We start from the raw sequence: 17,136 nt of genomic DNA on the forward strand, positions 1-17,136 counted from the left end.
AGACCTACCTGGCTACCCTATGGCCTGGAACTGGTCTTCAAGGTATCCATCAGCCTGACAGTAGTGTAGGAGGGAGGGCCAGGAAGTATCAACAATGGTGGGGGGAGGGGTTCGGAGCTGAGGGGTTCAGCTCCTGTGCGTACATACAAATCACACCACAGCTTCTGATGCCCGTCGCATGACATGCAGAGATGGGAGCCACAAGGTGGTAGACCTAGACTGCACGATGCAGAGCCGCATTGAAATGGAGTGAGGAGGTGTCCCAACACCAGAATTACGTAAGATGTGATGCTAAATGGCTGCTGCTGCTTCTGTCCCTAAAGGTGGGGAGGGGTGCTAGAAGGTACCTAATAGTGAGACTTGGGGGGGGGGGGGGGGGGGTTGTCTGCAGGGTTTTAATGGGGAAAAGGGGGGGGGATTGTCCACAAGGTTTTGCTAGAAGGGGAGCCCAGTCAACAATTTTTTGCAGGAGTTACGCCCATGGGGGAAGATGTCTGTCTCTCCTGTCGGATATTGGTCTGAGGAGGCGGCAGAGAGGGTTAAGTTACTTGTATCACTGTCTCTTGCTGCCGCGCTGCATGCTGTTCTCCCTTTTTCCGACACTTCCTACTTCATAGCCGGAACTTCCACTGTGAAGGAGGAAGTTTCAGGAGGATGGAGTTCAGCTTGTGGTGCAGTGGCGGTGGATGTCAATATAAGTACCTTATTTTCAAATTTTTTGATACAACTATTACGTCAACACAGCAATATCAATTATCTTACTTATTTAATCTAATGCCATCCTTCATACTTTGGGTTAATATTTAGTAAGCACAAGTCAGCACAGTTTTGCAAGGAGCAAAACTGTACCCGCTTGTATCCGAGGAGGGAGACGCCACAGAGAGAGTTTATTTACTGGGATGTCATCCTCTTGCATCGGTGCTCCACACTGCTCTCCATCTTCCAGACACTTCCTGTCACCCATCGGCAGAGGATATTCAATTTTGGTAAATTAACCCTCTCTGCTGCGGCCCACTCCTGGAATACAAGCAGGTACAGCTTCACCTTTCACAAAACTGTTCTGGCAATGATCATTTCGGACATTTTCGTCAGAATTTTTACAAAAATGTCACATTTTTGTACATATGAGACTATTTGTAAAAACATATGAGCATGAGAAAACACTGTTTTACAAAAGATGAGAGTACATGTGGCCATGAGAATAAGCATTTTCTCAAAATGCGTAACGGACATGAGAAAACATCTTTTTGAAGAAAGTTCTCATTTTCACAAAATAATGTATATCTGGCAAAAATCGTATCATAATTACGAGAACATTTTGTGAAAATGTACATTTCTGACTTTGGAGAAAATTTTAGCTCATCTCTACTTGTTCGATGCCTCCACTCTGATCATCAGTGAATATCAGAAGGCCAGGCCATAAGTCGTGGGTCTGGACGCTGGTTGGATTGGCCAGAACATGATGCCTTTTGGCTTTACCTGGCCATATGAGTATAGATCTTGCATAATATAGTGGAAAAAATGACTTAGATACTAGGTTCTGAACACAAGGTATACATACCCCTGGGGTGCTTGGGTTGGGTTTAGGGGGTCCAAGGTCAGCCTATTAATGTTAATTTTCAGATTAAAAAGATAAAATGTGTATACATACATTTTATTCAATTTTTATAGTTATTGAAACACATAAAGAAAAACATTTATACAAATATTTAGTACTCCTAACAAATACTACATAAATGTGCCAAGAGGTACTTGAGGTGATCTTATTCACAATAGGACGATCCCCGGCAAACTCATTCCTTCATAAAAGGGTACATGCCTTGAATAATGTGCAGAAAAAATGTTCTACACCACCAAGTTCTCCCCTCAAGTTCTGAGCACCATACAAATGGTATCTCCTCTGATTTGATTCAGTGGCTATATTTCCAAGCCTATTCAAATGAAAATATGCTGTTCACAAAATGCCTTGCAAATTCGGAAACTTGTGTTTCTTGTGTTGTTTGCAGATATTCACAACATTGACTGTTCCTCAATTGATACATTTTTACAATGTTAGCTTCTTGCCTCTCATAGGACATGATAGGACCAACAGTACCTGAGATGTGTTATTTCAGTGCCAACAGCTCAGCCGTCTTCTTCTGTTAAATACAACATCAGCAGCAACTAACATGGTTAAAAATCCACCCACCCTTACCCCTGACCCCACAGATTGCTCCAAACTATCCTCAACATTGACATCAATCCATATCCTTTTTCTAATATTAACTCTTACAATAGTACCTAAACCTAGCCATCTCCCTTTGGTGTGTAACTCTACCAGTTGGTGCCTAACTGCTCTCCCCCCAATTGCCAAGTCTTACCCCTCTCCTATTCTACCTAATTCCAAACTCTACTAATTGCCTTGATGGCTAATCTTCATAGTCCCCAACAATGGTTATCCCAAAGTCCCTTGACCCCATTCTTGAATCCAAGTGTCCCATCCAGTCCTGCCATCTCACACCCTACTCTCCATGATTCCAGTAAATCCCCTTAAGTCAGCAGAGTTTTCCTGTTAGGTCTTACTCCAGTTTTATGTATGATCTATCATGGCTAAGGTGCTCCATTCACGTATTGCCTGAAACTTCCATGTTTAGTTGAATAATGTCACCATGAAAACTATATATAATAGGCAGAGCAATGTGGAAATGATCTGATTGGCCTACCATCCCTGTATAGACAACAACCAACGATGCTGTACACTTATGTTTGAGCTGTGCTCATCTCAGCACCATCAATGGAAAGCCAAGCTAACTGGTGGAAGTAGAATTATTGGTAGAACCACCATAATTTATCTTCTGGTGTTCGATGCAGCTTATGATAATATTTCAGAGTCAGATACTTTGATAAGGACTCAGCACTCAGCATCTAAAAACAATAAACCTCCTCCTATTTCTTTTCTGTAGTAGGATTTGGGTTTTCGTTTTTCTTGGTGGTGGTCTCTGTATCTACGCATTCCTCTGGGTTGCAACAGAACAAGACTTGCCACCAGTTCTGTCTGAATAAGTTAAGGTTGTACAAAACCGGGTTGACTATTGAATTGCTGAATGTAAACACGGAAATCCAAAAGAAGGCGGTGGGTGAGAGTACAAAGTCTTCGTCCAAGTTCTGGAGTAAAATTAGGAGAACGACAACGAACACAGGAGTCCACATGACGAAGAACGAGATCATGAGAATGAAGAGGGTTCGGAAAAGTTTGTAGTCTCGCTGGGAGACTCGTATTTGGTGGATATCCGAATAAGCTATGCTGCTGATCATCTTCTTCCTGATATCCTTGGTTATCTATAAAAAAGGCAAATAAAACAAAACCAGTCAGTATTTAACACCAAATTTCATGAATTAAAACAAACACATACTGTATACAGCAAACTTGTAGTGAAAAACTGATCGAGATGAGATGATCATTTTTACCTATAGTCCTAATCCTCATTTTTTCTTGGATTTTTTTTTTTTTTTTTGCTTTGAAAGAAAGTTTTGTGAATCAATCTCATTGTGGGGTTACTGAAAGTTCAGGATGATGTTGTGGCATCATGTACTTGACATAACCTGGTCTGAATATTTGTTAGGGTTTAAAGGCTGCCTTAAAGAGAATCGGTATTGTTAAAATTGCACAAAAGTAAACATACCAGTGCGTTAGGGGACGTCTCCTATTACCCTCTGACACAATTTCGCCGCTCCTCGCCGCATTAAAAGTGGTTAAAAAAAGTTTTAAAAAGTTTGTTTATAAACAAACAAAATGGCCACCAAAACAGGAAGTAGGTTGATGTACAGTATGTCCACACATAGAAAATACATCCATACACAAGCAGGCTGTATACACCCTTCCTTTTGAATCTCAAGAGATCATTTGTGTGTTTCTTTCCCCCTTCTGCTCTCATGCACTGAAGTTTCAGGCAGCTCTTTTCTTCCAGCAAACAGCTTTGCCCTTGTCTGTAATTCCTCAGTATGTGAAAGCCCAGCCAGCTCAGAGGACGATTTATCCAGCTTGTAAAAGATGAGAGAAGAGAGAAGCTGCTCTAATCCTAAATAACACACAGGCAGTGTGCATGGAGGGGCCTGGAAGGGGGAGTTCATAGCAGAACCACAACACTGAAGAACTTGGCAGCCTTCCAGACACAGGCTGACAAGTCTGACAAGGGAAAGATACATTGATTTATTACAGAGACAGTGATAGTATAAAGTGCTGCAGTAAGCCAGAACACATTAGAATAGCTTTTGGAACGTATAGGATGATAAAAAACAGGATGCAATTTTTGTTACGGAGTCTCTTTAAAGAGGATCTGTATTGAGAAAGAACTCCCCTGGAGGGTACTCACCTCGGGAAGGGAAAGCCTTTGGATCCTATCGAGGCACCCCGTCCTCGTTCATCTCACGGTGGCAGCAATAGAGCTCCTCGAATGGCAGGGATGTAAATATTTACCTTCCTGGCTCCAGCGCAGGCGCAGTAGCAGCTCTTGGCTCAGAATAGTAGATCTCAGTCGAGTCCACTCTACTGCGCAGGCGCAAGTCTCCTGCTCCTGCGCAGTAGAGCGGACCCGTCAGAGACCGGCTATTTCCGCCTATTTCCGAGCGGAGAGCCGCAACAGCGCCCCCGCTGGAACAGGGAAAGGTAAATATTGCACAGCCTGACAAATTGTCGGCTGTGCATTCAGTGGGCTGCAGCGAGACCAGCGTTGGACAGAGGAGGACAGGGGAAGCCTCGATAGGATCCAGAGGCTTTCCCCTACCGAGGTGAGTACCCTCCAGGGGAACTTTTCTCTATCAAAGAGTCTCTTCAAGGGTGGAGACTGGAGAGACCACATGTCCTTTGTATTTAAACATGTTAATGAATATCTGTAACTTTGGGCTATGATTAAAGGAAATTAAAAGCAAATAAAAAAAAACAATTTAACTTACCTGGGGCTTCCTGCAGCCTCCTGGAGTGGTCCTGTGCCTGCAACATCCGTTCGACACCCTCTGGCCAGCAGTGACAACACTCGCAAAGCTGGCTGGCCATGCGCCTTTCTGCCATGTCCCCATTGCTAGGAGCATTCTCTGCATGTGTAGTACGTGAAAATCGCTACTGCACATCTGCAGAGCACTCCTGGCAATGGAAGCGCAATCAGGTGGCATGTGGCTCAGGGCCACGCATGCGCCGCCATAGCCCCCAACTGGCCACAACTAGACAGTTTTCAGGGGGTCGCCACTGCTCACTGGAGAATCATGGAAGGACGGCACGGCACGGGCGCAGAATGACTCCAGCGGCTGCAAGAAGCCCCAGGAAAGTTAAACTTTTTTTTAATTCAAAGGAATCATTAGTTAAATACTGTATATTGCAAATCTGATTTCCTTACCTGGGGCTTTCTCCAGTTGTCCCACGGGGAGAGCTCCATTCGCTGCTGCTGGCCCGGGATCCTCGCACGGTGCAGAGGACAACCTTGAGGTTGTCCTTACTGCACCTGCGTGAAGCGCCCGCTGTCAATCAAGCCCACATTGTCCGGGGCGTACTGCGTAGGTGCAGAACTACTGCATACCACCCCTGCGCAGTACTCCGCAGACAACGTGGGCTGGATTGACAGCAGCGCTTAATGCAAGTGCAGTAAGGACAACTTTAAGATCATCCTCTGCACCGTGCGGGGATCCCGGGCTGCAAATGGAGCTCTCACTGTGGGACAAACAACTGCGAGCGGCTGGAGAAGGCCCCAGATATGTAAATCATATTGATATTTGATGATTCCTTTAAAGGGGTTCTGTGGGGGTGTGCTGAGGGTAAAAACAGACACTTACCTGGGGCTTCTATCAGCTCCATGTAGCAGTAATGTCCCGCGCCGTCCTCCTCCGATCTGCCGTTCTCCGCCGCCAGCTCCAGTCTAGCATGGCATGCTTTCTAACTGTGGCTGCACGGCCCTGCTCTCTCCCGCTCACGTTATCGGAAAGCGTACTGCGCAGGTGCAGTACAAGAAATCTTCATACTGCGACTGCGCAGTAAGCTTCCGATGACTCGATCGGGAGCACGCATTATTTGGCTGTGTCAGACGGAGGGGGACAGAGTGGGACATTACTGCTACAGGGGGCTGATAGAAGCCCCAGGTAAGTATGTGTTTTTACGCTCAGCACACCCCCACAAAACCCCGTTAAGTATCCCCTGAAGGACATGTAGTCTGAAACATGTTAGACATTTTACCTGTCTTTGCTACGCTGTATTTTGCCTTAAAGGGACTCCGAGCAGTGCAGAAACTATGGAAAGATGCATATCATTTTAAAGCTCTCTTTCTCCTCTTTCCAATGATATATAAACCGCCACCCTATTTTCGCGATTGAAATTGCTGCGGCCGCGGTTTCGATCGCGAAAATAGAGAAAACTAAAAGGCGTAGGGCAACGATTTAGGTGTCGTCAGAAAGAGGAGAAAGAGAGCTTTAAAATGATATCCATCAAGCCATAGTTATATTGTATTACACAGGACGACTTTTTTTCAAAGTCAGCAGCTGCATTCAGGAGAATGGAGCTGCTGACACTCTGGAAAGTGTCGTCCTGTGTAATACAATATAACTATGACTTGATGGATATCATTTTAAAGCTCTCTTTCTCCTCTTTCTGACGACACCTAAATCGTTGCCCTACGCCTTTTAGTTTTCTCTATTTTCGCGATCGAAACTGCGGCCGCGGCAATTTCAATCGCGAAAATAGCGAAAACTAAAAGGCGTAGGGTGGCGGTTTATATATCATTGGAAAGAGGAGAAAGAGAGCTTTAAAATGATGTGCATCTTTCCATAGTTTCTGCACTGCTCGGAGTCCCTTTAATGAAAGTGGACATTTTCCTTATCAACAGGAGCGGGGATTCCACTTCAAGTTGTGTGTAATGAAGAAGCTAAAGCTTGCCATACTCCTGCAGACTTTCTCCTCAAAGTGCCCAAAAGATAAATCCCTCTCTGATCAGCAGGGCTGTTTCTAGGCATAGGCAAACCTGAGGTGTCCGTGGTGGCAACTGTAGGAGGGGGCACCACAGAACTAATCTCAGCACACTGTACTTTATGGAATTCTTATAGCCAATTGCTAGTTCCATTAAGACATGGATGAATGGTCATTTAACACCAGTGATGATCGTAATCAGCTAATTACGATTACGCAAAATTTTGCGTACATTTTCGCATTGACGCTTATATGTAATTACGATTTGTAAATTCCATTGACTTTGTATAGTGATTTGTAATTTTGCCTAAAATTTCGCAGCATTTTCGTGTAATTTCGTGCAGAATTTGGCAGTGAATAGCAAAGCCCCCATACATGGTAGTGACACCAAAAATTCCACCTATGTTAAGGAGAATAGTGGGTATAAGTAAAAAAAATAATTTTCCAAAAATATTTTGTAGTTTTTGAGAAAATTGATTGTAAAAATGCAAAAAAAAAAAAGTTTTTTTTTTTTTTAAATGACAGTTTAAAAACCATTTTTTTGACTTGTATCCAATATTCTCGTTAACATATGCACTATTCTTAACACATGTAGCAATTTTGGCGGCAATAACATGTATGGGGGTTTTGCTATTAACCGCTAAAGTTGGCACAACATTTTGTGAAATTGCACGAAAATTACATGAAAAATTAAGCAAATTTATAAAATACTACTATTACATACGAAATTAATTACGATTTTCCATGAAATTTTGCATTACGATTATAATTGTGTAAATACGAATTTCAATGCGGAATTTCGGCCCACCACTGTTTAACACCTAAATGGGCACTGCTGTGTAGATTGTTGCAACTCTGATTGGATTTCCAGGACAATATTTTAACCTGTAAACACCCAGGCGGTTCATAAACGGTAACATTTTTATAACGTGGATACACACCCCTCAAAACCAGGCAACTGGTATTGATTAAAAGGAAATAAATATGGCAGTTTCCATATCCCTCTCACCGTTAATAAGGTATGCTAGATGATTTATGGTATCCCCTCTGGAGAGGTATGGAAATACCTTCATAAATGTGACCCTGTACACTGTATACTTAATGACTGAGTACCTTATAGATCTTGGAGTAGCTGACAACAATGCTCATTCCAGGGATGAGAAAATCCAGAATGATAAATGAAATGTCCCATCCAATCTCTTCGGTGACGGTTGGCCAGACCAGTGCACACACCAGGACCCTCTGCGTGATAGAAATATGGAGATGAATATGGGAAGAATAGCGAAATGATAAAATCAATGAGTTCAAATCACATCTACAATTTATTTCCACCACACCCCCCCCCCCCCCCCACAACCCCAATACCTATGAATCTGCTGCCGGGAGACTTGGGCGCAGGATACAGCCGACATACGGCTTACCCTGCTCCTGCACAAGTCCCCGCGGCGTTAATTACTATTCCCCCTCCAGGTCACCATGGATAGCGGTGAATGATGTGAATGATGAGAATGACAGCATCCAAATTATTCACTGAGCGCCGCTATAGCGTAATTCCTATTATGGCCTATGGTGGCACCAGTTACGCACAAATCTGCTTGCCCCCAAGAGCCCCCGCTCACCCGGCCATTGCAGAGTATGCAAAGCAGAGAGCAGTAGAAGTGTTATTCACTTGTTGGCGGATTTTCAGGGGGTGGAGCAGGGGTGCTGAAAAGGATGCGGAAGCCTCTTTAGGATCCAGATTCTACCCCCTCCTGAAGTAAGTACCCCTCAGGGGCACTTAGGCAGTAAATCACGCAAGTCCAACGCCAGTCCTGATTGAGACCATGTAGATGGAATGTATTTTTTCATATGTAAATCTACGTGGCTTGTTTCACATATAGTACATCATCATAATCTCCTCTTCTACTATAGACATTAAGTTTGTATATACCTATTACTTTTGTATCTTTTAGGGAAATTTTATGATACTTTGCATAATGCTCTCCAAACTGACTCTTTTCATTGTTTATCTACCTTATGGGGATCCCCACTGTATGCTTGGCGGAGTGTGATGTTTGGTTTATTTAGGTCAGGACGGCCCAAACTTTTTCGGATCGGGAGCTACTTTGAAATTTGCCGAGTCCAAGACATCTACCAATATTTCAAATGCTAAGCAGTAAGCATAGCAAACAGCCGCAGAATCCTTCTGCCCACACCTCCCACACCTTTTCATGAACGGCCCACAGGCACAAGTGCCCCCAGTATAGGTAACTAAGTATAAGTGCCCCCTATATAAGTAGCCAGGCATAGATGCCTCCAGTATAGGTAGCTAAGTATAGGTTCCCCTGTATAGATAGCCAGGCATAGGTGCCCCCAGTATAGGTAGCTAAGTAGGTAGCCAGGCATAGGTGCCCCCAGTACAGGTAGTCAGGAATAGGTGCCCCCTGTATAGGTAGCTAGGCAGAGGTACCCCCAGTATATCTAGCTAAGTAGGTAGCAAGGCAAAGGTGCCCCCAATATAGGTAGTCAGGCATAGATGCCCCCTGTATAGGTAGCTAAGTATAGGTTCCCCTGTATAGATAGCCAGGCATAGGTGCCCCCAGTATAGGTAGCTAAGTAGGTAGCCAGGCATAGGTGCCCCCAGTACAGGTAGTCAGGAATAGGTGCCCCCTGTATAGGTAGCTAGGCAGAGGTACCCCCAGTATATCTAGCTAAGTAGGTAGCAAGGCAAAGGTGCCCCCAATATAGGTAGTCAGGCATAGATGCCCCCTGTATAGGTAGCTAAGTATAAGTGCCCCCAGTATAGGTAGCCAGGTATAGGTGCCCCCAATATAGGTAGCTAAGTATAAGTGTCCCCAGTATAGGTAGCCAGGTATAGGTGCCTCCAGTATAGGTAGTCAGGCTTAGGTGCCCCCTGTATAGGTAGTCAGGCTTAGGTGCCCCCTGTATAGGTAGCTAAGTATAAGTGCCCCCAGTATAGGTAGCCAGGTATAGGTGCCCCCAGTATAGGTAGCCAGGTATAGGTGCCCTCAATATAGGTAGTCAGGCATAGGTGTCCCCTGTATAGGTAGCCAGGCATTGGTGCCCCCAGTATAGGTAGCTAAGTATAAGTGCCCCCAGTATAGGTAGCTAGGTATAGGTGCTCCCAGTATAGGTAGCTAAGTATAAGTGCCCCCAGTATAGGTAGCTAGGTATAGGTGCTCCCAGTATAGGTAGCTAAGTATAAGTGCCCCCAGTATAGGTAGCTAGGTATAGGTGCTCCCAGTATAGGTAGCTAAGTATAAGTGCCCCCAGTATAGGTAGCTAGGTATAGGTGCTCCCAGTATAGGTAGCTAAGTGAAAGTGCCCCCTATATAAGTAGCAAGGCATAGGTACTCTAGTATAGGTAGCTAAGTATAGGTGCCCCATGTATAGGTAGCCAGGCATAGGTACCCCCAGTATAGGTAGCTAAGTATAGATGCCCCCTGTATAGGTAGGCCGGTGTAGGTTCCAGGGTGCCCGCAGTATAGTGATCACTTACCTCCCTCTAGCTCCCCCTCTTTCAACCGCAGCTCTTCCTTCTTCATGGCGGTCGGACGAGCGGGTCGGTGGCCGAGGGATCATTCAAGTGTGTGGTGCGGGTGGGCGAGCATGCAGACAGGGCGGATGAGCAGACAGAGGGACGTGGGTGTGGGCAGAAGTGTTGTGCCCGGTACCACCCACAGCCTTGATGCCGGCTGAATGATGCGCATCAGGCCTTGTCATGGCAGAACCGCCCCTGACCATGTGCTGTTCTGCATAGGGCAGCAGAGCCGCATAATTTGACAGAACGCGGCCACGATCTACATTGCAGTCATTTGCGATTTACCGGTAGATCGCGACCGATTTAGGTCCTAGCTATCTCATACGGCATGTGTATTGGCAGCAGGCATGAGCAGTTTGTACTCCGCATAGATTTGTTTTTAAATTTGCATTTTATGTCATTTACATAGTCGCGTCACTGACAGTCCCCAGGGGAGCTCACAATCATATATCTACCATTAGAGTTGGGCCGAACGGTTCGCCGGCGAACCTGGTTCGCGCGAACCTAGGTGGTTCGCGTGCGGGTACCGCACGCGAACTTTATTGCGGAAAAGTTCGCCCCATTGCGGTTCGCCCCATAATGCACTGAGGGTCAACTTTGACCCTCTACATCACAGTCAGCAGGCCCAGTGTAGCCAATTAGGCTACACTAGCCCCTGGAGCCCCACCCCCCCTTATATAGGCAGGCAGCGGCGGCCGTGGCCACTCGTGTGCCTGCATTAGTTAGAGTAGGGCGAGCTACTGCAGTCTCTCATAGGGAAAGATTAGTTAGCCTTAGCTTGTCCCTGGCTGCATACCTGTTCATTGATCCTGCCACTGCATACCTGTTCATTGATCCTGCCACTGCATACCTGTTCATTGATCCTGCCACTGCATACCTGTTCAGTGATCCTGCCACTGCATACCTGTTCATTGATCCTGCCACTGCATACCTGTTCATTGATCCTGCCACTGCATACCTGTTCATTGATCCTGCCACTGCATACCTGTTCATTGATCCTGCCACTGCATACCTGTTCATTGATCCTGCCACTGCATACCTGTTCATTGATCCTGCCACTGCATACCTGTTCAGTGATCCTGCCACTGCATACCTGTTCATTGATCCTGCCACTGCATACCTGTTCAGTGATCCTGCCACTGCATACCTGTTCATTGATCCTGCCACTGCATACCTGTTCATTGATCCTGCCACTGCATACCTGTTCATTGATCCTGCCACTGCATACCTGTTCAGTGATCCTGCCACTGCATACCTGTTCATTGATCCTGCCACTGCATACCTGTTCATTGATCCTGCCACTGCATACCTGTTCAGTGATCCTGCCACTGCATACCTGTTCATTGATCCTGCCACTGCATACCTGTTCAGTGATCCTGCCACTGCATACCTGTTCATTGATCCTGCCACTGCATACCTGTTCATTGATCCTGCCACTGCATACCTGTTCATTGATCCTGCCACTGCATACCTGTTCATTGATCCTGCCACTGCATACCTGTTCATTGATCCTGCCACTGCATACCTGTTCATTGATCCTGCCACTGCATACCTGTTCAGTGATCCTGCCACTGCATACCTGTTCATTGATCCTGCCACTGCATACCTGTTCATTGATCCTGCCACTGCATACCTGTTCATTGATCCTGCCACTGCATACCTGTTCAGTGATCCTGCCACTGCATACCTGTTCATTGATCCTGCCACTGCATACCTGTTCATTGATCCTGCCACTGCATACCTGTTCATTGATCCTGCCACTGCATACCTGTTCAGTGATCCTGCCACTGCATACCTGTTCATTGATCCTGCCACTGCATACCTGTTCTGTGAACCCACCACTGCATACCTGTTCTGTTCAGTGGACCCGCCACTGTATACCTGTTTAGTGAACCCGCCACTGCATACCTGTTCTGTTCAGTGGACCCGCCACTGTATACCTGTTCAGTGGACCCGCCACTGCATACCTGTTCTGTTCAGTGAACCCGCCACTGCATACCTGTTCTGTTCAGTGGACCCGCCACTGTATACCTGTTTAGTGAACCCGCCACTGCATACCTGTTCTGTTCAGTGGACCCGCCACTGTATACCTGTTCAGTGGACCCGCCACTGCATACCTGTTCTGTTCAGTGAACCCGCCACTGCATACCTGTTCTGTTCAGTGGAGTTTGGTGTGTCAGTGTGAAGCAGTACCTTAATTACACTCCCTGATTGATGTATACACATGCAAGATGTTTTAAAGCACTTTAGGCCTGTCATTTAGCATTCAATGTGATTTCTGCCCTTAAAACGCTGCTTTGCGTCAAATCCAGATTTTTCCCGGTGACTTTTGGCGTGTATCCCACTCCGCCATGCCCCCCTCCAGGTGTTAGACCCCTTGAAACATCTTTTCCATCACTTTTGTGGCCAGCATAATTTTTTTTTTTTTCAAAGTTCGCATCCCCATTGAAGTCTATTGCGGTTCGCGAACTTTAACGCGAACCGAACCTTCCGCGAAAGTTCGCGAACCCGGTTCGCGAACCTAAAATCGGAGGTTCGGCCCAACTCTATCTACCATAGTTATAGTCTAATGTCCATATCATATACAGGGAAACAATTACATTTACAGTATATCTGTATGTTTTAAGTATATGGGGGTAAACCAATGTGCCCAAGGGAACCACAGAAAACTCATGCAAACACGATAGTACATACAAAGTCTGTGCTTGTGTGCAGTTTCCCTTAATCTGAGAATCGATACTTCCCTGATGTAAATATGGATAATTTGCCACATCAAGTGTACTAATTCTGCATTTCAGTTCTTTCTGGTTTCAGCAGAAGTAGATTTTTACTAGTGCACAGGAACCAGGAGTGCCAGTGGAGACACGAGAAACAGAAGTGCTCCTCAGTTCAGATAGCGCTTCAACACCAATATGTGACTTTCAATCCTCCATCAGTCAAGTGCTTTCACCCCAACTGAATGGGACTCACCGATGGGTGTAGACTATGAATTACAGTAGTCAGGGCTGGTTTAGGGCCGGTTCTCCCATGAAGCAAGGTGAAACATTTGCATCAGGCACAGAGATTACAGGGGCAGCATGTCTGTACTGTATTTCTACACTGCATGCAGTCAGAGTTGGGAGAGAAGCGAGGGGAAAGCGAGTGAGGTGAAGAGGTCATCATTGGGGAAAAGCAGCTGTTGTGCTGTGTGAGGAGTCTGACAGTGATTTAGGAGGGGGGAGGCAGGAGAGCAGCAGTTTTTCATTTGACTTGCACAGCAGAAGGTGGCACTGCTGTCCTGACTTAGGAGGAATGGAGTGGCTGAGGGTGAGCAGTTTATTTGTCACAGACTCACAGCCAGCCAGTGTGCTAATGTATTTTGAGAACATTAAAAGAAGCACATTAAAAATTGTTGGGTGCTGTGCGATCATTCCAAATGTAGGGGGGGGGGGGGCGCACCTCACACGTTTGCCTCAAGAAGCCCTGCCAGTGGTCTAATCTCAAACATGGGACTTTAAATGGGCTCCCCTCGCCTCCTCAATCATGAACCATGTCAGGCAATATCCGGCTTTACCCGCCGAGACGGCGGGACCCTAATTACGGGAAAAGGACGGAGCTGCCCGAGCGCGCTGCAGTCGGAAGTCCACCGGAGGATAAGAGGATACCGATGCCAGCCGGCCATCTATGATGGGGTAGAGCCCGTGGATAAAACTCTATGCTTTATTGATGTCCAGGAGTATGTAAGTGCAATGTGTTTTTAAAAGTTTTTATTAAACAGACGGTATCACACTACAGTTTGTGAAGTTTTTTTTTTTATTGAGGTACTGACACCTAGGGAGAGCCATTATACAGTCAAGAATCTTGGATGTTGCCACAATACAGTCAAGCTTCTTGGATATAGCCAGAGTTGTGGGGGACCACCCGGTAACTGTCCCAAGGCGTCATGAGACCTACCAGCAGGTTAATATCTGGTGGTGAGTGTATCTCACTAGGGTGTGGTGAAGGCTTTGTCTGTCCAAAGAACCCTACCTCTGGGAATGAGATTAAGATCAGCATTTTAGTCAGAGGATTTATCTGGATTTCTTTTCTGCCAAATCAGGTCCTATCCTGGGACTGTTTTTTTTTTAATAGCGGACTGTGTATTATCCTAGGACTGGTTGCTACTAGTGGACTGTGTATTAAGATTGCACAAGAAAAGATTGAGTGACAAAGTGTACTTACTGGAGTAGAACACCATCCCGCTGGGTTATGTTTGTGATTGAGTTTGGCATTATTATATGCATGAACAGTGCGTAAGGGCCTTGTTGTGATTGTCCACATTTGTATCTAAGTACCCCATTGTTTTTGGACCACTGCAAGGGCCTAAAACTCACTGTGAGCGCCATCCCCTGTTACAAGTGAATATTCAGCTTCAAACCAACTTATCAAAGTAAGTGCAGGCTCACTTCCACTTGCCTTCCCCTGGCCAGATGATTTTTAGAGCCACTACAAGGGAAGTTATACGGCAGGGTAGTGCTGAATGAGTAGCACTAGTCCAGCTAACTGGCTTAACATTTAGAATCAAGACATTTTGTGAATGTAGTCATACAGGGCTAGTGCTTCCATAGGGTCAAGCTGGGCAACTGCCCAGGGCACAAAGCACATTAGGGGCCACACAGGTCTGGGATTGTTGAGGTCTCAAGTCTACTGTCAGTAGTCCCTGCAGTGGTGATGAGCAGAACATTTCGAATAATCGTAATAATTCACAATTATAATGCAAAATTGTAATGCAAAATTTTGGGAAAAAATCATAATTAATTTAAAAATGTAAACAGGAATCATAAGTTCACAATTTTGCTTAATTTTCCCGGAATTTCGTGCGGACTTCAGCGGTGAATAGAAAAGCCCGGAAACATGCTATTCTTACCAGAATTGCTACATATGTTAAGGTAGAATAGTAGAAAACAAGTAAAAAAAAGTTATCAAAAAGACCTTGTAGTTTCTGAGCTAATCGATTTTGAAAATGCAAAGGAAAAATGAATTTTAACCACTTAAGCTCACAGGGTTGTTTATTTTTTTGCATCTGAGCAACTTTCACCTCCCATTCATTTGCCAATAACTTTATCACTACTCATCACAATGAATTATCTAAGTACTGTTTTTTCCCAATTAGGCTTTCTTTGGGTGATACATTTTGCTAAGAATTAATTTATTATAAATCCATTTTAACAGGAATATTAAGAAAGAAATGGAAAAAAAATCATGATTTCTCAGTTTTTGGCCAATATAGTTTGAAATTAATACATGCTACCGTAATTAAAATCCATGTATTTTATTTGCCCATTTGTCCCGCTTATTACACCAATTAAATTATGTCCCTATCACAATGTATGGCGCCGATATTTTATTTGCAAATAAAGGTGCATTTTTTCATTTTGCGACCATCACTATTTACAAGCCCATAATTTTAAAAATTATATTAATATTCTCCTTTGACATGCATATTTAAAAAGTTCAGACCCTTATGTAACTATTTATGTTTTTTTTTAAATTGTAATTTTATTTAAAAAAATATTTATTAAAAATGTATTTGGGTAATTTTTGGTGCGGGAGGTAAACAACTAATTTTAAATGTAAAAAAATGTATTTATTTAATAAAAAATGGATGTGGGTGTAGTTTTGCTATTTGGCCACAAGATGGCCACAGTCAAAAAGTCCTGGAAATTTGATCGTACACTTCCAGGAAGCATTAGGAGGATGGGAAACTTTTTGTTACTCAGAAAAACCGCAGCCTCTGATAGAGAGAGGCTGTCTGTTTTTCGGGGGGGGGGGCTTCGATCAATGAATGGGATCTATAATGATAGATGGGCTAACGGCCGGCGGCGGGAGAATGTTTGTCCAGATAGGCTTAAGTGGTTAAACTGCCATTTTATTAAAATAATATTTTTCCTTTAGCATTTTTTAAAATTGATTTTCTCAAAAACTACAAGGTATCTTTGTAAAATAAGTAACTGCTAAAGTCAGCATGAAATAATGTGAAATTGAGAGTAATTTTGTAAAATTACAAATAGATTATGCAAAATGAACTGAATGTCCAAATCGTAATAACGTATGGCCATAATTGCAAAAAATTATGTGAAATTCTGCATAATCATAATTAGCCCATTGTGATCATCACTATTCTAAAGACATATATAAAAAAGGGAGTATACTCAAGGTGAAGGGGGCCTCTGAGCAGGAGGGAAAAGAGGTGCCTTCAGTAGACTTCTGTAGGTCTGTCCCACTCTTAATTTATTACAAAATAAAAAAAAGCCTGTGGTGTTCATACATCTGGCCTGTAGATGACACTGTGCTACCTGTAAAACTGTGTAAGATTATCTAGACAGTTGGAGATCGTTTGTTCCTGTTATGCCCTGGCTAGAGATATGGAGTGAAGTTGATGCTGCTGGAGCCTGTAAATAAATAGTGATGATCGTAATGTACTAATTAAGATTATAGGAAACTTCACAATTATGTCCATACGTGATTACAATATAGACATTCAACTGGTTTCGTGGAAGCCATTCATAATTTTGCATAATTTTTGTGTAATTTTGTGCCAAATTTTCATGTAATTTTTGTGTAATTCAGTGCTGACTTGTGACTTGGTGTAATTTCACAACCCCATACATGCTATTGTCACCTAAATTAAGGGGAAAAGCGGGAACAAGGG

General features: G+C 44.3%; 1 protein-coding gene across 1 annotated transcript in view; it reads right to left on the reverse strand.

Annotated features, from left to right (window-relative positions):
• Positions 1 to 1,638: 1,638 nt before the first annotated feature.
• FFAR4 (free fatty acid receptor 4) overlaps positions 1,639 to 17,136 on the reverse strand; it is a 43,510-nt gene continuing 28,012 nt past the window's right edge. The window contains exons 2-3 of the mRNA XM_068258731.1: positions 8,039 to 8,167; positions 1,639 to 3,318 (exon numbers count right to left, since the gene is read on the reverse strand). Of these exons, the coding sequence (XP_068114832.1) occupies positions 2,926 to 3,318; positions 8,039 to 8,167 (522 nt within the window). The 3' untranslated portion in view covers positions 1,639 to 2,925. The remainder of the gene's footprint in view (positions 3,319 to 8,038; positions 8,168 to 17,136) is intronic.

The sequence above is a fragment of the Hyperolius riggenbachi genome, chromosome 10 (genome assembly GCF_040937935.1).
Source record: "Hyperolius riggenbachi isolate aHypRig1 chromosome 10, aHypRig1.pri, whole genome shotgun sequence".
Taxonomy (NCBI): Eukaryota; Metazoa; Chordata; class Amphibia; order Anura; family Hyperoliidae; genus Hyperolius; species Hyperolius riggenbachi.